At 36.5% G+C, this 19,567-nt stretch overlaps 2 protein-coding genes across 2 annotated transcripts in view; one reads left to right on the top strand and one right to left on the bottom strand.

The window, feature by feature from the left end:
- The window catches only part of GABRR3 (gamma-aminobutyric acid type A receptor subunit rho3), a 725,962-nt gene that overhangs the window by 380,841 nt on the left and 325,554 nt on the right, over window positions 1-19,567 (bottom strand). Inside the window, exons 3-4 of the mRNA XM_057697588.1 lie at window positions 13,806-13,920; window positions 13,035-13,089 (exon numbers count right to left, since the gene is read on the bottom strand). The gene's annotated coding sequence lies outside the window, so the exon portion shown is untranslated. The remainder of the gene's footprint in view (window positions 1-13,034; window positions 13,090-13,805; window positions 13,921-19,567) is intronic.
- On the top strand, window positions 2,407-3,432 carry LOC130830383 (olfactory receptor 5H2-like). Its single transcript, XM_057697591.1, has one exon. It carries the CDS (start codon window positions 2,503-2,505, stop codon window positions 3,430-3,432), a length of 930 nt encoding a protein of 309 aa, XP_057553574.1. The 5' UTR covers window positions 2,407-2,502.

The raw sequence follows: 19,567 nt of genomic DNA, 5'->3' as shown, positions 1-19,567 counted from the left end.
TTCTCTCCCTCCTTTTTTTTCACCCACACAAATTTCTCCTTTCTACTTCTCCTGCCCACTTTCTTTTCTTGATGCCTACCTCTCCTCTCTTCTGAAAATTTGTATTTAAATGCTCTACAGGAAAAAAAATACTTTCGTCTATTGGCAGTAGACAAATGCCAACTGTTCTCCATTTTTTCTTAGGGTACTCAAAAACATTCCCCTCATGCTGTGCACCATGCTTCCCCCTCATTTCACACTATTCTCTGGCATTGACTCTATTGCAAAATGGAAACCACTCTCATCAAGGACACTAAGAATCTCTTATTTCCCGCAGTAGGTGATCTCTGCTCACCATTGTTCTACCACAGCATTCATTCTGGCAATGGTGCCACACTTCATAAAGTCCTTGTGTCCACAACACTCTCTTTATGTCCACAACACTCAACTCTCCAGCTGCCCTTCTGCTTCTCTGATCATTCTGCTCAGTATCTTTCTGAGCTCTCCCTTATTTCTCTTTGGGTAGAGCCAGTGTACGTGTTTGTAACAGAAAATTAGTTTGCTGAATGGAAAGTCACTATAACATGGAAAGTCCAGGAATACTGGAGGAATCAGCTGAAAAATGGGCAGGAATAGAAGAAAGCAATATAGTGAGACAACAGCCACAATCAAATCCCTACATTTGCTCAATAGGGACTCCTATCACTGCTGCTGAACTTTGGAAGCCACAGCTCCCACTGACAATGCAGCTGGTGCAGATGCAGGAGACATTTCCTAGGGTCTTGGTATGGCTGCCTTGACTGACTTTGTAACCAAAATTCCTGGCTCCTTGTCCCTTTGTTTCCCATTCTCCATGTTACAGATTCAGTGCTGGTGTATTTGACTATTCAAACCTAGATCAAGTCCCCTCACTCCAGGTGTGAAGGGGATGGGAAAGTGAGTTTCTAGCTTTTTTGATTTCTAGAGTAAGTGGTAGCCTTTCCTGATACCAAGACTCAAGCAGTAGAAAAGAGGATCACTTTATAGCTATCTAAAATGACATGCATCTACTTCAAAACTTCTTTAATAACATTTCCTCAAGTTTCCTTCATGCCCTCCTTCTTTTTTCCTTATGCACAGTTCCCAATGGTTAGTTTATTCATAGGCATGCCTTCAGCTACCCAAATACTCCCAAGTCATTGTTTATATTAAGCAGCTCTCACAATTTCATACTACCAAGCTACCCAACTTGGATATTCAGAGGAGGCTCTCTATAAAAAGTGGCCAAAGCATCTGAATTCTCAAATTCAATTTGTGATGGCCATCTACCCTTCACTAAGTGTCTCCTCTCTCCTTCACTGACCACCCCCTTCACATCTAAGTCCCTGAGTCTTAGTGACTCTGCCTTCTGATTTATCTTGACCTCTTTGTCCTCCTCATCAATCCTAATAACACAGTACACATTGACTAAGAACTTCTCATGTATTTGAATGAACTGGAAAGCATTTTTGAAATATGGATCATTAGACTTCATTCTTGTCCCCACTGAATCAATATCTACAGTAATACCTCACAATCTATATTTTGCACAAAAAGTTCCCTAAGCAATTTTTTTAATTTATTTTTTTATTTATTTTATTGGCTATGTTGGGTCTTTTTTGCTGTGCAAGGTCTTTCTTTAGTTGTGGTGAGTGGGGGTTACTCTTCGTTGTGGTGCATGGGCTCCTCATTGCCGTGGCTTCTCTTGTTGCGGAGCATGGGCTCTAGGTGTGTGGGCTTCAGTAGTTGCAGTACATGGACTCAATAGTTGTGACTCACAGGCTCTAAAGCGCAGGCTCAATAGTTGTGGTACATGGGCTTAGTTGCTCCGCGGCATGTGGGATCTTCCTGGAGCAGGGATCGAACCCGTGTCCCCTGCATTGGCAGGTGGATACTTACCCACTGCACCACCTAGGAAGCCCCTACCCAAGCAATTTTCATGTGTATTCTGGTTTGGGAAACACTGGACAGGAGTATCAGCTTCCTAATTACTATTTCTAATTCTGATTTCCCCCCTCTACAGAGTATTTTTTATACTACCAAATATTTAATTTAAAATATATCTTACCATGCCCTTCCTACTCCTAAAATTTTACAGTGCATGCCTATTGCCTGAGGAATAAAGTTCAAGATCCTTCAAATGGCATTCAATTCATTTTATAATAATTCAAACTTCTTTTCCCTAGACCATCATCCATGTCCCAGACACAGAATGTCCCTAACATACACAAGTATCCTCACGAATTTAGCTCATGTTTAGAAGGTCTTTCCTTTTTTCTCTTTTATTTCCTGCACATTTTTTGAATGGAAATACTTGCATTTTCCTTTATGTCAATTCCCCAAATTATTTTTCATTGTTATGATAGCAGTGAATAAAATTAAGGGCATTTTGATAAGTGCATGGTTTTATTTCAACTAGTTATTGCAATATTCTCTTTATATAATCGGAGTGAATGTTCTTTTTAGATTTACTGCATTTCATTTCAGGAGCCATCCAGTAACAATATGGATACTAAAAACGCAACATCACTGACAGAGTTTGTTCTCACAGGACTTACATATCATCCAGAGTGGCATGTTCACCTGTTCCTGATGTTCTTGATGATATACCTCATCACCACTGTGGGAAACCTTGGACTAATTGCTCTTATCTGTAATGACCCCCAACTTCACATTCCCATGTATTTATTCCTTGGGAGTTTAGCCTTTGTGGATGCTTGGATATCATCCACAGTGACCCCCAAGATGCTCGTGAACTTCCTAGCCAAGAGTAAGATGATATCTGTCTCTGAATGCATGACACAATTGTTTTCCTTTGCATTCAGTGCAACCACAGAATGTTTTCTCTTGGCAACAATGGCATATGATCGCTATGTGGCCATATGCAAACCACTATTTTATCCAGTGATTATGTCCAATAGGCTATGCATCGGACTATCAGTTTTATCATTTGTAGGTGGCCTTATTCATTCCATAATTCATATAGGATTTTTATTCAGATTAACCTTCTGTAAGTCTAACATAATACATCACTTTTACTGTGACATCATGCCATTGTTTAAGATTTCTTGTACTGACCCTTCAATCAATGTTCTGATGGTTTTTATTTTCTCAGGGTCAATACAGGTCTTCACCATTTTTATCATTCTTATCTCTTATGCACTTGTTCTGTTTACAATCTTAAAAAAGAAATGTGTACAAGGCATAAGGAAAGCCTTCTCCACATGTGGGGCCCACCTTCTATCTGTCTCTTTATACTATGGGCCTCTCCTCTTTAGGTATGTGCGCGCTGGATCTGCACAAGCAGATGATCAAGATATGATGGACTCTCTATTTTACACTATCATAATCCCTTTGTTAAATCCAATTATCTACAGCTTGAGAAATAAGAAAGTCATACATTCACTGACAAAAGTGTTAAAGAGACATGTTTAGATCTCATACTGTTATCTGCTGCCTTTTTATTAAAAGTCACGTAGTTGTAAAGATTAGATGTCTCTGTTTCGCTTAGTGTTCCAAGCTTCTTGCAGTTACAATTGCCATAGTATTTTAAGGTGTTATGACTTAAGGTGTTAGTACAAATATACTCCTTAAAATATTTGTATATGTTGTTCAAAAAATACAAAGAATTTTAAATAAGTATTTATATCATGCTAGAATAACTGAAGCAGAACACAAATTAAAACATTTTAAAAGCTTGAATGTTCTTCAGTGTAGCTTTATAAAATCATTAAGCGCTGAAGTAGTGTAGTTCCTCTGAACAGGATTCAATTATGTTGTCTTTGATAGGAATACAGCTGTGCAGCCTGGAAACTCGTATCACATTTAACTCCACAGTGGAAGCAGGTTTGTGTTTGAGTGAACAGAGGCAAATCCCTGGAATTCTGCTAGCTATCAAAAGGTCTTCCATTCCACTCTATTTAGGACATGATGCATTTCACTTCTTGTGGGGATTCAATACTCATATCACAGAGAGAAAGAAATATAAATTAGGAAAGCAATGAGGAAAAAATGAGAATGGAGTTAAAACAGTGAAGGTCAAACCAAATTGTAAAATGATGCCCTTAGCCTAGTATGTGTCTTTTGAGTAATGAGGAGAGTTGTCTCTCATCTTATGTGTTTCCTTGAAAGGTACTTTGCAGCTGTGTTTGTATATTGTAGGATAACCTTAAAAGCTTCACTAATTCAGAAAGCTAGGAGATAAGACTTCAGAACAATTGGGATGATGCAGAGAAGAAAAATGATAGAATAGGAAGGAAATGGTCAATCTTGCTAGATTTTTAAAAAATGAAGCTAGGAAGATAAAGAAATTAGTAATATATAGATATAGGTGTATAGACATACATAATTTTTGGAATATATTGTTTACACGTTGGTTTCAGATGCATATTACAAAGTTCAAATAATGTTAATATTATATGGTGTCATAGTGCCTAGCAGATGGCTTGGAGAGATATGAAAATGAACAATATTTTGGATGTTTTGTGACCCCCAAAGTCCTTCAATGTTAGCTTTCATCTCACTACATGCTCTAAGTACAATGAGTAACACATCTTAGGTCTACTGCCTTTCCTTCCTCAACACTGAAATTCCATACACTTTCCTAATGATAGCACTGAGGCCCTTACCCTAAAAAATATCCACCTTTGTGTAGTTTACTTATCTCCTAAATCCTACAGATGCTCATGTGTCCTAACCATACCTGACAGGTTATTCTTCATAAACAGAAAAATGATTAAATCATATTCCATTTCAATAATTTTTTTTAGTTGGTTAAACAATGATTTATTGCTTGAGTACATAGGCATATTTATGGAAACAAGGCAGAGGCTGCAGATGACTTGTATTTAGAGTTGAGCAGGAGAACTCATTTAGTCTCATAACATCAAGCCAACCAGTGAATATGGCTCTTATTCAGAATTAGACAAAGTTTAACATTCTTATTCTTTCTGTTTTTCTCAAGATGCTTTTGAACAGCAGCAGTTTTCTTAATTAAATGGTAGAGATCCTCAGAAAGATCAGAAGCAAGTCCATTGGACTGAAGAATTCTCAATATTTTATTTCCTGTCACAAAGCATACTTGGGCAACACCATGTGAGTATACCTTGGAAATTCTCCATGGTGTTCCATTCACAGCCCAATAATTTTTCAAAGTTTCAGATGTTTCACAGCTGCAGTCTTCTGCTCAAAACTTGACACATTTGTTCAATAAGAAAAAGTTGAGCTGTCACCAAATGTGGATGCTTTCTGCTTTCTCGAGTTCTCCAGTCCATTCTCTGTATCTGCATCCTTGTTCTTGTCACTGAGTTCAACAGTACCATTTTTAGATTCCGTATATGTGAGTTAGCATACAATATTTGTCCTTCTCTTTCTGACTTACTTCACTCTGTATGACAGATTGTAGTTCTATCCACCTCATTACATATAGCTCCATCTCATCCCTTTTTATAGCTGAGTAATATTCCATTGTATATATATGCCACATCTTCTGTATCCATTCATTTGTTGATGGGCATTTAGGTTGCTTCTATGTCCTGGCTATTGTAAAGAGTGCTGCAATAAACATTATGGTACAAGTTTCTTTGGGGATTATGGTTTTCTTTGGGTATATGCCCAGGAGTGGGATGACTGGATCATATGGTAGTTCTATTTGTAGTTTTTTAAGGAACCTCCAAATTGTTTTCCATAGTGGCTGTACCAATTTACAGTCCCACCAACAGTGCAGGAGAGTTCCTTTTTCTCCACACCCTCTCCAACATTTGTGGTTTCCAGACTTTGTGATGATGGCCATTCTGATTGGTGTGAGGTGATACCTCATTGTGGCTTTGACTTGCATTTCTCTGATGATGAGTGATGTTGAGCATCTTTTCATGTGTTTGTTGGCCATCTGTATGTCTTCTTTGGAGAAATGTCTATTTAGGTCTTCTGCCCATTTGTGGATTGGGTTATTTGCTTTTTTGGTATTAAGCTGCATGAGCTGCTTGTATATTTTGGAGGTTAATCCTTTGTCCGTTGTTTCATAGGCAATTATTTTTTCCCACTCTGAGGGTTGCCTTTTAGTCTTGTTTATGGTTTCTTTTGCTGTGCAAAAGCTTTTAAGTTTCATGAGGTCCCATTCGTTTATTCTTGATTTTATTTCCATGATTCTAGGAGGTGGGTCAAAAAGGATGTTGCTTTGATGTATGTCATATAGTGTTCTGCCTATGTTTTCCTCTAGGAGTTTGATAGTGTCTGGCCTTACATGTAGGTCTTTAATCGATTTGGAGTTTACTTTTGTGTATGGTGTTAGGAAGTGTTCTAATTTCATTCTTTTGCATGTTGCTGCCCAGTTCTCCCAGCACCACTTATGGAAGAGGCTGTCTTTTTTCCATTGTATATTCTTGCCTCCTTTGTCAAAGATAAGGTGCCCATATGTGTTTGGGCTTACCTCTGAGTTCTCTATTCTATTCCATTGATATTCCTTTCTGTTTTTGTGCCAGTACCATACTGTCTTCATCACTATGGCCTTGTAGTATAGTTTGAAGTCAGGAAGCCTGATTCCACCAACTCCATTTTTCCTTCTCAAGATTGCTTTGGCTATTCGGGGTCTTTTGCGTTTCCATACAAATCGTAAGATTTCTTGCTCTAGTTCTGTGAAAAATGCCATTGGTAATTTGATCGGGATTGCACTGAATCTGTAAATTGCTTTGGGTAGTACAGACATTTTCACGATGTTGATTCTTCCAATCCAGGAACATGGTATGTCCCTCCATCTGTTTGTGTCTTTGATTTCTTTCATCAATGTCTTAAAGTTTTCTGCATACAGATCTTTTGCCTCCTTAGGCAGGTTTATCCCTAGGTATTTTATTCTTTTTGTTGCAATGGTGAATGGGAGAGTTTCCTTAATTTCTCTTTCTGCTCTTCCGTTGTTAGTGTATAGGAATGCAAGAGATTTCTGGGCATTAATTTTGTATCCTGCTACTTTAATAAACTCATCAATTAGTGCTAGCAGTTTTCTGGTAGAGTCTTTAGGGTTTTCTATATATAATATCATGTCATCTGCAAAGAGGGACAATTTTACTTCTTCTTTTCCAATTTGGATTCCTTTTATTTCTTTTTCTTCTCTGATGGCTGTGGCTAAAACTTCCAAAACTATGTTGAATAATAGTGGTGAGAGTGGACACCCTTGTCTTGTTCCTGTTTTTAGGGGGAATTCTTCCAGTTTTTCCCCATTGAGAACGATGTTGGCTTTTGGTTTTGCATATACGGCTTTTATTATGTTGAGGTAATTTCCTTCTATGCCCATTTTCTGGAGAGCTTTTATCATAAATGGATGTTGAACTTTGTCAAAAGCTTTTTCTGCATCTATTGAAATGATCATATGGTTTTTATCCTTCAATTTGTTGATATGATGTATCACATTGATTGATTTGCGTATATTGAAGAATCCTTGCATCCCAGGGATAAACCCTACTTGATCATGGTGGATGATTTTTTTAATGTGCTGTTGCAGTCTGTTAGCTAGTATTTTGTTGAGGATTTTTGCATCTATATTCATCAGTGATATTGGTCTATAGTTTTCTTTTTTTGTGACATCTTTGCCTGGTTTTGGTATCAGGGTGATGGTAGCCTCGTAGAATGAGTTTGGGAGTGCTCCGCCTTCTGCAATATTTTGGAAGAGTTTGAGAAGGATAGGTGTTAACTCTTCTCGAAATGTTTGATAGAATTCGCCCGTGAACCCATCTGGTCCTGGGCTTTTGTGTGTTGGGAGATTTTTAATCACTGCCTCAATTTCCGTACTTGTGATTGGTCTGTTCATGGTTTCTATTTCTTCCTGGTTCAGTCTTGGAAGATTGTATTTTTCTAAGAATGTATCCATTTCTTCCAGGTTATCCAATTGATTGGCATATAGTTGCTTGTAGTAGTCTCTCATGATCTTTTGTATTTCTGTGGTGTCCGTTGTGACTTCTCCTTTTTCATTTCTAATTCTGTTGATTTGCATCTTCTCCCTTTTTTTCTTGATGAGTCTGGCTAATGGTTTATCAATTTTGTTAATCTTCTCAAAGAACCAGCTTTTAGTTTCATTTATTTTTCTTATGGTTTCTTTCCTTTCTTTTTCATTTATTTCTGCTCTGATCTTCATGATTTCTTTCCTTCTGCTCACTTTAGGGTTTCTTTGTTCTTCTTTCTCTAGTTGTTTTAGGTGTAAGGTTAGGTTGTTTATTCGATCATTTTCTTGTTTCTTAAGGTAGGACTGTATTGCTATAAACTTCCCCCTTAGAACTGCTTTTGCTGCATCCCATAGGTTTTGGGTTGTTGTGTTTTCATTGTCATTTGTTTCTAGATATTTTTTGATTTCCTCTTTGATTTCTTTAGTGATTCCTTGGTTGTTTAAGAGTGAATTGTTTAGCCTCCATATGTTTGTCTTTTTTGCAGTTTTTTTCCTGTAATTGATATCTAGTCTCATGGCGTTGTGGTCTGAGAAGATGCTTGATATGATTTCAATTTTCTTGAATTTGCTGAGGTTTGATTTGTGACCCAAGATGTGATCTATCCTGGAGAATGTTCCGTGTGCACTTGAGAAGAATGTGTATTCTGTCATTTTTGGATGGAATGTCCTATAAATATCAATTAAGTCGAGATGGTCTAATGTGTCATTTAAAGCTTGTGTGTCTTTATTTATTTTCTGTTTGGATGATCTGTCCATTGCTGTAAGTGGGGTGTTCAAGTCTCCCACTATTATTGTGTTCCTGTCGATGTCCCCTTTTATAGCTGTTAGCACTTGCCTTATGTATTGAGGTGCTCCTATATTGGGGGCATAGATATTTACCATTGTGATATGTTCTTCTTGAATGGATCCCTTGATCATTATGTAGTGTCCTTCCTTGTCTCTTTTAATAGTCTTTACTTTCAAGTTTAATTTGTCTGATATGAGTATTGCTACTCCAGCTTTCTTTTGACTTCCATTTGCATGGAATATCTTTTTCCATCCCTTTACTTTCAGTCTATATGTATCCCTTGGTCTGAAGTGGGTTTCTTGTAGGCAGCATATAGAAGGGTCTTGTTTTTGTATCCATTCAGCCAGTCTGTGTCTTTTGGTTGGAGTATTTAATCCATTTACATTTAAGGTGATTATTGACATGTGTGTTCCAATTACCATTTTCTTAATTGTTTTGAGTTTGTATTTGTAGGTGTTTTCCTTTTCTTGTGTTTCCTACTTAGAGAAGTTCCTTTAGCACTTGTTGTAAGGCTGGTTTGGTGGTGCTGAATTCTGTTAACTTTTGCTTGTCTGGAAAGCTTTTGATTTCTCCCTCAAATCTGAATGAGATTCTTGCTGGGTAGAGTATTCTTGGCTGTAGGTTTCTCTCTTTCAGGACTTTCAGGATATCCTGCCATTCCCTTCTGGCCTGCAGCGTTTCTGTGGAAAGGTCAGCTGTTATCCTGATGGGTTTTCCCTTATATGTTGTTTGTTGCTTTTTTCTTGCTGCTTTTCATATTTTTTCTTTGTGTTGAATTGTCGTTAGTTTGATTAATATGTGTCTCGGTGTATTTCTCCTTGGGTTTATTCTGTATGGGACTCTCTGTGCTTCTTGGACTTGGTTAATTATTTCCTTTCCCATGTTGGGGAAGTTTTCCTCTAGAACCTCTTCAAATATTTTCTCAGACCCTTTCTTGTTTTCTTCTTCTTCTGGGATGCCTATAATTCGAATGTTGGTACGCTTAATGTTATCACTGAGGTCTCTGAGAACGTCTTCTAATCTTTTTATTATTTTTTCTTTTTCCTGCTCTGTGGCAGTTATTTCCCCCATTCTATCTTCCAACTCACTTATTCGTTCTTCTGCCTCAGTCATTCTGCTGGTTATAGCATCTAGAGTATTTTTAATTTCAGTTATTTTGTTATCCATTGCTGTTTGTTTTTCTGAGTTCTTATGAACTGTTTCTTGTACTTTCTCTATTTTGTTATCGAGATTTTGTATCATTTTTACTATCATTACTCTAAATTCTTTTTCAGGCATTTTTCCTATTTCCTCCTCATTTATTTGGTCTTGTGGGTTTTTTTCCTGCTCCTTTGCCTGCATGGTGTTTCTTTGTTTCCTCATGGTTGTCCAAACTTTTGGGGTTGCTTGTCCTTGGGTTTTTTTTGCATTATTCAGTGACCAGCAGAGGTTCCTTTATTGTTCGTCTGTAAGAGTCGGTGTGTGGGGAGGGAGAGGGTACAATAGTGGCTCCTTCTCCTGGGAGGGAGTGAGCAGTGGCGCACTGATGTCTCAGTCAGGCTTGGAGGTGCCTGTTGCAGAGGGCGCAGGTGGCTCAGGCGTAAACAGAAAGTCTTAGAGTTGGGCCTCTCTCGGGGGTTTTTTTCTTTTTTTCTTTTTTTTTCTCGGCAGCCTCCCTGCTGCTGGAGTTGCAAGGGGTTTTAATCTAGCCCCACCCGAGTGCCTGAGGGTGCTTGTTATCCTTGAGCACCTTAGGTGGCCCACAGGGCGTCTCTCCACTGCCTGTTGAAGAGGCGCGGAAAGAGAGAGAAAGAGGCTATGCGCGCGGCTCCTCCCCCCCGCCCGTGAGCCTGCAGCCTCCAGCCGCCATCATGGCCGGGCAGCTCTCAGGAACGGGCACTCCTCTCCGCGGACCTCCTCCCTCCTGTCCTCTCGGTCCGTCACCCTACCGGCAACAATGTTTCTCACACTGAACCAGCTCTCCTGTTCCCACACTCCCACTCCTGGACCCTCCGTTCAGCCGCGGATCGATGTCTCGGTCCGGGAACGCTGAGCTGCGCTGCGGACCCTCCGTATGTTTCTCACTCCCTCCCGTCTGCCACAGCTCTGCCGCTTCACCCTCTTTGAGCCCTCGTAGATGCCTCCCTACAGGCTATGTCGGGCTCCCCGCAGTCCTATCTGGTGTCCGAGGCCATCTGCTGGTGTTCAGCTGGTTCTCTGTGAGAATTACTGCGTCCTTCCGTGCATTCCCAATGCATCTGTGGGGAGGGATGCACTCCACGTCTCTCTACTTCGCCGCCATCTTTTTTCTCCCCAGGGAGCATTTCAATAATTTTTAATGGATTAACATTGCTAATAGTTTAGGTGCAAATATGGTGTATGTGTGTATATACATATATTTCTGTGTACATACACATACATCTGTTTCTTTGTTCATGTGTATGTCCAGATTATATGATATGTCTTTATATCTTTATATATCTATATATCTACAACTATGTTTATATCCATACACCCTTATCTTTTGCACTCTCCCTCCCTGCCTCTCTATCTCCATCTCTATCGTCATCACCCGGATTTGTTCACCATGGTATTATAAGGTCCTTTCAGATAAAACCTTGATTTAACTCTGAAGTCACTTATTCTACAATTCTCCTAATGGGCCCTGTGTTCTACCCAAAATGAGTTGCAGAAAGCTTTATGGACACCCTTTAGCCTCTCAGGTACATGCATTTGCTAACACAAGTCTCTCCATGGAGAATCTCCCCACTACCAACAATTGCCCCCATCTTTATTTACAGTTGAAATGGTGGCCTTTCTTCCAGGTCTGTCTCAAATGTTACAGCTTCCATGACCCATTTCCAGATTATCTTCAAAAGGTTAGTAATTCTCACTCATTTGAAACATTTAGCAGTTTATTTATTCTTCTTAGACCACACTTGGACTCATACAATACTTATTTTTGGGCTATAAGCTTTTTAAATTATAAAGTAGATGTCCTAAGGTCTTTTGATCTTTTGCAGACACAGCACAATGGCTTACACATGCAAGATCCTAATAAGTGTGAAATATTAGTAAAATTGAATTGAATCTGAGAGTACAAATACAGAGAATGCAGTAAAAGTGCGTGACTCATTTTCAATCTTGTAATGAGCCCAGGCAGATTACAGGGTATGGGATGACTAATGCATGCCAGCTCATTTTCTTAAGTTTCTTACATGGCAATCTCAAGTATCATACACCTAAAGTAAATTATTCTTATTCCTTTTATCACTAGGATTGGCTCCTGGGATAAACTATGACAAAATATCAGGGAGAAGCTATTCAATTAGATGTTTCATTTAAACATTGTTTGATTTAAAAGATGTTTTATTTGATGTATATAAACATTCAATAAATATAATTATTTTATAATCTGAAGGTCCACTTCACAAGACTAGACTAGGTCATCTAACCTCTTTTTGTTCCCCTGAGAGATACCCCAAAGCCCTTGGAAAGGGTATAATGGATCAAAGACCAGTTGCTTTTATGTTCTTCCCCAGAAAAATCTATGATACATGTCTTGAATTTTAAAGATTTTTGTTGCTGTTTATTATCTCAGTATATTGATGGTTTCCCATCAATTGCCATGATTTTTACTTGTTCATTCATTATTATTATGACTCCAAAACTAACTAGATCAATAACATAAACAGCTATCATCTACTCTCTAATTTTAAAGATTTTTGTTGTTGTTTATTATTCTCAGTATATTGATGGTTTCCCATCAATTGCCTTGATTTTTACTTGTTCATTATTATTATGACTCCAATACTAACTAGATCAATAACATAAACAGCTAGCATCTGCTGTCATCATAATGGTGTGGTTACGTAATTGATTCTTTCCTTGAATCAGAAGGTAGACATCAAACTAAGTTTATCACCTGTTAAGTCTTACTTCAGGCTGGGTGACTATGAAACAGACAGTAGGGGGTCTCTCAGAAGCTCAGAATTCCTGTGTAGCCTCTTCTTGTGTATGTCTGGTCTATAGATTCCTCTGGTATGGTTTATCATTAAGTGTAATTTCAACTACTTAATGCCTTCCAGAAAAATTCACCAAAATCCCTAGTCCACTGATGTGATCCCATTCTCACTTCTGTTGTAGATTTTTTTTCATTTTTTGTACTTCATTGTTGTCACTTCAATGGCATATTGGGAAAGAGGTAAAATATACCTTGTGCAAAGCCACATTTTGGAAAAGATACTCTGCTGATTCCTTTAAAAAGAAACTACAAAATTATATATGTATTATTTAGTGCTTATTTAAAAGTGTAAAGCATAATATTATAATGTTGTTTACCTTGTTTTGTCTGGAACACTGGTGATATTTGATTAAACCATCCATGGAAATACTACTAATATACACAAAATACATTTTATTATAAAGGTATATTGAACTTTTTAACTTTGAGATTTAAAAAAATTCATAATTCCTCTCTTTATATACATGTACATAAATACATTATTTTTTCTCATCATTTTATAATACCTTCTACTGTTCAGAAAATTTCTGACAAAATTATTCAATATTTTGTTCAAAAACACAAAGAATTTGGATTTAGGGAAAACAAAGAAACACCAATTAAAGTAGAACAGTACTTCTAAAGTCTGGTTTGTTGACTGACTATAGCAGAATCAAATCATATTAAGTGTATATTAGGTATGTGTCAAAACCTCTCTGTTCTAGGTTTTTTAAGTTTTTTTTCAAAAAAGAGGTTTTCAAACTTCAGTGGGCTTAGAATCACCCAGAAATCTTGATAAAACACAGACTGACACCAATAGAATTTTTGATCCAGCAATGTTAATGCTGTTAGTTTGGGACCACATTGTTTGAACCACTGTTTTGGACTGAAATTTGGGTCCCCCTCAAATTCATATGTTGAACTCCTAACTTCTAATGTGGTGCTATTTGGAATAGGACCTTTGGGAGACAATTAGGGTTAGAGTAAGTCATCATGAGGGTGAGTTCTTTCTAATGGGATTAGTGCTCTTATAAGAAGAGAGAAAGGAGAACTCAGCGTGTGTGTGTGTGTGTGTGTGTGTGTGTGTGTGTATTTACATGAATACTTACCCCAGAAACACCACAAGAGCACAGTGAGAGGGCAGCTGTCTGTAAGTCAAGAATCAGGCTCTGGCCATGTACTGTATTGCTGGCACCTTGATCTTGAACTTTGCATCTTCCAGAACTATAAAAAATAAATGTCTATTGTTTAAGCCACCCAGTGTATGATATTTTGTTACAGCAGCTGAGCAGACTAGGACAACCACTGTTTTAAAATATTCAGTAAAGCAAAATTGTTATTATATCAAAATATTTAGAGACCCAAAAAGAGTTTCTGCACATCCTCTATTCCCCACTTAGCGCTATGCAAATATTCTAAAAGTTTCCACCCTCTGTATTGTACTTTCTTCCCTGTAGAAGGCAGGCAGATATAGATGTTAGCATGGCATCTGTTTCAAAGCATGAAAAATGTAGACCTTTTTATAGCTTTTTCTTAGAAATCATGGTTGACAGTGACGATAGCCAATCAAATCTCATTGCCTTATTTTAGTACGGTTAATGGGAAGAAGATTTGTCCATTAGAAAAAAAATAATTATTAAGCTGGATCAAATTTTGTATCATCATTCTTAAAAAAAATCACATACATGTTGGACTTGCTACGATAACGTGTTTATCACTTCTGAGCAGGTATCGTCTAGGTTAAACATTTGACAGCCATAACTAAAAATCTTATCATAATATCTCCTATACTTTCCCCCCAAAAAAGAGAGAAATTCCCTAAATGTACAGAGAGTATTAAAAATACTTCAAAATGTTTGAGATTGTAAGATTGGATCAAAAAACAAGACCCAATTACACATTGCTTATAACAAACCCACTTTAACTACAAAGACCCAAATAAATTAAAAGTAAAAGGATGGGGAACATACACCCTGGAAATACTAGAAAAAAACCTGAAATGGCTTTACTGAAATCAATCAAACTGACGTATGGACTTTATTGAACACCCTACGCAACAATAGCAGAAAACATATTAAAGTACAGAAGAAACATCTATCAAGGTAGGACAAGTTATTGAGTTGGATATGTTAATTATACATGATTTTTGTTTGAAATATTTCATTGCACTCTACTCTCTATGTGGAATAAATTAAATTGGAAGGATATTTTAAAGCATGCAAGTACATTTTTAATTTATGTCAATTATTTCTCAAGAAAGAATCTGAAACTCATTATTCTCACTGAAGAAAGAATTACTGACAAAAGCCAAATGATTTATACCTCCCAAAAGAATTTACTTTTTACCAGAGACCAATGCTTTAAAACAAAGGAGTAAAGTTCTCATACTATTGTTTCCTTTCCCTTCCCTTCCTTTCCCTTCCCTTTCCTTCCTTTTTCTCTGTAGTGAGTTGTTAAAAAACTAACAAATTTCTTTATATAGATTCATTGATAACTAGTGTTTTATATATGAATTAGATTCTTTCAATCTGAGAAGTTCATATAACATTTGGAAAGCAAAATGAAGCAGATGCCATTTTCTTTCCCAGTGCAAGTGAATAAGCAGGCTCAAGATAACACAAGTAGGGCAGCAGATACCTTCTATGTTCCAAAGTCTAGTAATCAGCTTTATGGGAGTGGGAAGCTGGGGCTGCAGTACCAGTGGTAGTTGTGGTAGCAGCAGTTTCCTGACCTCTTGATGCAGCAGTCAAGCTGTGATCTTGAAAATACAGCCTAATGATTCTTTAAAGAAACGAATTCCTGCATTTTTCTGACATTTGGATAGTGGTTTCTGTTTCCTGTATCAAAATGTGATGGCATCTCTTAGAATGCATTTCTATAATTTTATAATACTAGAAGACTTTACAAGGGTTCTATATTATAAAACTACTTTAATATCCAAATGAGTTCTTATTAGACTATATATATGTGTGTGTGTACGTGTACATATATATGTATATATCATACATACATATAATTGTAAAAAAAAGTTAATCATAAATGTAAATAAAATTACAAATCTGGCTATCCAAATAACTATCTTGATTCAACAAAATAGAGATGTATTTGAAAAAATACCAAGTACTTAATAGTATAGAAAACTTGCAGTAGAAAATCAAGCTTTCTTTTTTCAAGCACAAATTAGAGTAAGAATGAATTTTAAGATGATGCATGGTAATTAAATTACTTTAATTTATACTACTGGAAGCAGGCCATTTTCAGGAACCCACACTGAATTGATACTAACACCGTCAGGTAAGTATCATAGGTTCCAGAAAGGAATCAGCTAATCAACAAATTACAGCAGCTCAAAATTTATTTTTATCCTATAATTTGTAAGTTTATAAAATGATAGAAAGATAACTAGATTTACGGTCTGAATGCCTAGATACAATAAATTGTTTGATGTGGGGGAAGTCTAAATCTGAATTTATCCCACCTACTAAGTGGGGAAAATAGCAGTATCCTTCAAGAGCTGTTGTGAGGGTTAAGGAAGATAAGGGCAAGTGCTTTTTAAACAGAAAAATACTTGGCACTTTTACATTTTATCCCTACTCATTCTTCAGTGAAAACTTAAAATCCACAAATTTCACAATCCCTATAGAGTGGTCTGTTCTGGTCTCTTGAGTCCATGACTCTTCTCTCTTAATTGATTCTGAGTTTGGTTCAGCTAAAGAGCAGAAGAGAAAAATCTGTTTTACATAAGCATGAACCTCCTTTTGAGACACTAAACTTGGGTAAAAGCTTCCAGTTCATATTTTGTACAAAAGAATATTGCACAATAATATAGCAAAATAATCAAAAGGAAAAATTTTCTGTATGTTTAATTATACCCAAGTAAATTTCATGATAATAAAGGCACATTTAATAGGTATTTGTTTCATTTCAGTCATATACATAAGGAGTATTCCATAAATAACTTTTTCTTCACCTTGAAGACATTGCTGGCTCCCATTATTTCTCCTGAGGTTCTTACTCTGATTTCTGTTGTACTACTTTTGATTATAATACAGAAACACTTAAGATTTATTACAATACTATACATCTTAATAAACTGTTTAGAAAATTTACAAATAAATTATGTAACTGAAAACTGAAATTGCACTGATTCTGGAAGACACAATAAACTTTGAGTTATAATCCATGATACTGTTAACTATAAGAGAACTAAGTAACAAATATTTTTTTAAAAAGCAAAATAACAACAAAAACAACAAATGATCACTGACCTTTCATCAGAAACAACAGAGCTCAAAAGACAGTAGAAAAACATATTTTAAAGTGATAAAAGAAAGTAAAATATGTCAACTGAGCACTCTACATCTGGTGAAAAAAAAAGAATAAAAGCACAGTAAAGATATTTTTAGACAAAAAGACTAAGGCAATCTACCATTAATATCACTGTGAAAAAGGTACTTCTTAAGAATGAAGGGAAAGGAGTTTAGATGGAAACTTGGATCTTCACAGAGAAATGAAGAACTCTGAAAATAATAATTCTGCAGATAAATAGAAAAGAGTATTTTTCCATTAATTTCTTTAAAATACCTATGGATATGTACAGCAAAAATTATGATTTATATTGGGGTTATAAAATATATAGATTTAATATATATGACAACTATGCATCACAGACCAGGCAGTATATAAATAGATTTATAGGACTGTACATTGTTCAGTTTCATGTGAAATGGTACAATATTAACTTTAAACAAACTTTGAAAGGAGCTAAGCATGTATTTTGTAATCCAGAGAGCAGCCACACACACACACACACACACACACACACACACACACACACACACACACACAGAGGCAGGCAGGCAGAGATGTACAGAAAAAAAAACAAATGTTACAAACATAAAACAAATAGTGAAATGTTAGACATAAGTCCAATCTTGTCAATAATTATGTTAAAGATAAGTGGAGACAAAGTACTCGAATAAATGACAGAGATCCTTTTGATGGATTTTCAAAAAACAGGAGAGGATTCTGGAAAGATGGTAGGAGTGCCAGAAATCCTTCTTCCTACCTAAATAAAAATTTCCCTGGCAGAATCTGTATAATAGAAATAATACAGAACGCTCAAGTCTATTGAAGAGTTGTGACTTCCAGGGAAGGTTTGGATAGTAAACTGTGGTTAATTTGGATCAATTTCAGCTCTCAGCACAACTACCCATCCCCTCCTCCATATCCCATGGCAGGCAACTGTGTATGTATGTTCCTGGAGCAGCTGGCACACATGTTGGAGGAGCAAAATGGAACCCACTATCCAAATATTGGGTATTTGTGCAGTGATTACTGATCACTAATTCTGATCACAAAGATGTAGAAAAAGAAAATTCCATTTTTGTTGTACCGCTCATCATTGTTGCAAGGCCCTCCCTCTCTGACTGGAGTGACTACCAGGGAATTTAATGAGCTGGCACCCTTTTCCCTTCTTTAATTTTTTATTTTTCCCCTTTTTGGATCCAAACACCAAGGACTACTACATCCGAGAGCAACCATACGTATGGGAAAAATTGGAAGTTACCATGCATGCCCAGGGAAAGGTGTAGGCTCAGAAAAAAACCCTGAAACAATCTTAAATTTATACCTCAGGCTGATCCTCAGGAAAGAGACAGCCTACAACAATTAAAAAGCAATAACAAAAACAAAACCCCCAAACCCAAAATTGCAAACCCTAGAGAAGATGAGAATTTAATTTCCAGAGTTATAACATTATTAGATTCAAATATCCAGTTTTTAATAAAAAAATTTCAAGGCATACAAAAAAATGAGAAATGTGACCCATTCAAAGCAAAACAACAACAACAACAACAGAAACTGTCCCTGAAAAAGACCCAATGGCAGATCTACTAGATAAAGACTTTAAAACAATTTTCTTAAAGATGCTTAAAGAACTACAGGAAGGTGTGGGAAAAGTCAAAAAAATGATGTATAAGCAAAATGGAAATATTAATATAAACAAATCTAAAAAGAAATCAAAGAAATTCTGGAGCTGAAAAACACAATAATTAAAATGAGAATTCACTCAAGAGACTTAAAGGCAGATTTGAACATCCAGAAGAAAAAATTAGTGAACTTGAAAATACCACAATGGAAATTATCAAGTCTGAGGAACAGAAAGGAAAAAAGATTGTAGAAATGTGAATACAGCCTAAGAAATCTATGAGACACCATCAAGCAGACCAATATACACATATGGGAATTCCAGAAGAAGAGAGGAAAAAAAGGCCAGAGAGAATATGTGAAGAAAAAAATGGCCTAAAACTTCTGAGAATTGATGAAATACATGAATATAAACATCCCAGAAGTTCAACAATCTCCAAGTAGAAGGAGCTCAAAGAGTTCACACTACGATACATGATCAAATTGCCAAAAGCCAGAAACAAAGAATTTGGAAAGCAGCAAGACAACTAAAAACAAAAATAACTGTCAACCAATGATCCTATATCTGAAAAAATTTCTTCAAAAGTGAGGAAGAAATTAAGACATTTCTAGGTAAACAAAAACTGAGGGAATTCATTACCACTAGACCTGTAATTCAAGAAAAGCTAAAGGGAGTCCTGCAGGTTGTAGTAGAAGAACACTAGATGGTAACTCAAAGCTCTATGAAGAAATAAAGATCTCAGTAAAGTTAAAAGCATAGGCAATTATAAAAGCTATTAGTATGACAGTCTCTAGGTCCATCCATATCTCTACAAAAGTCCCAGTTTCATCTAGAGACTGTCATACAGAGTGAAGTGAGTCAGAAAGAGAAAAGCAAATATATATTAACACATATACGTGGAACATAGAAAAGTGGTACAAATCAACCAGTTTGCAAGGCAGA

Source organism: Hippopotamus amphibius, chromosome 10, assembly GCF_030028045.1.
Source record: "Hippopotamus amphibius kiboko isolate mHipAmp2 chromosome 10, mHipAmp2.hap2, whole genome shotgun sequence".
NCBI classification, from domain to species: Eukaryota; Metazoa; Chordata; class Mammalia; order Artiodactyla; family Hippopotamidae; genus Hippopotamus; species Hippopotamus amphibius.
The sequence above is the reverse complement of the archived record's forward strand: the minus strand, read 5'-3'. Positions and strand labels throughout refer to the sequence as shown.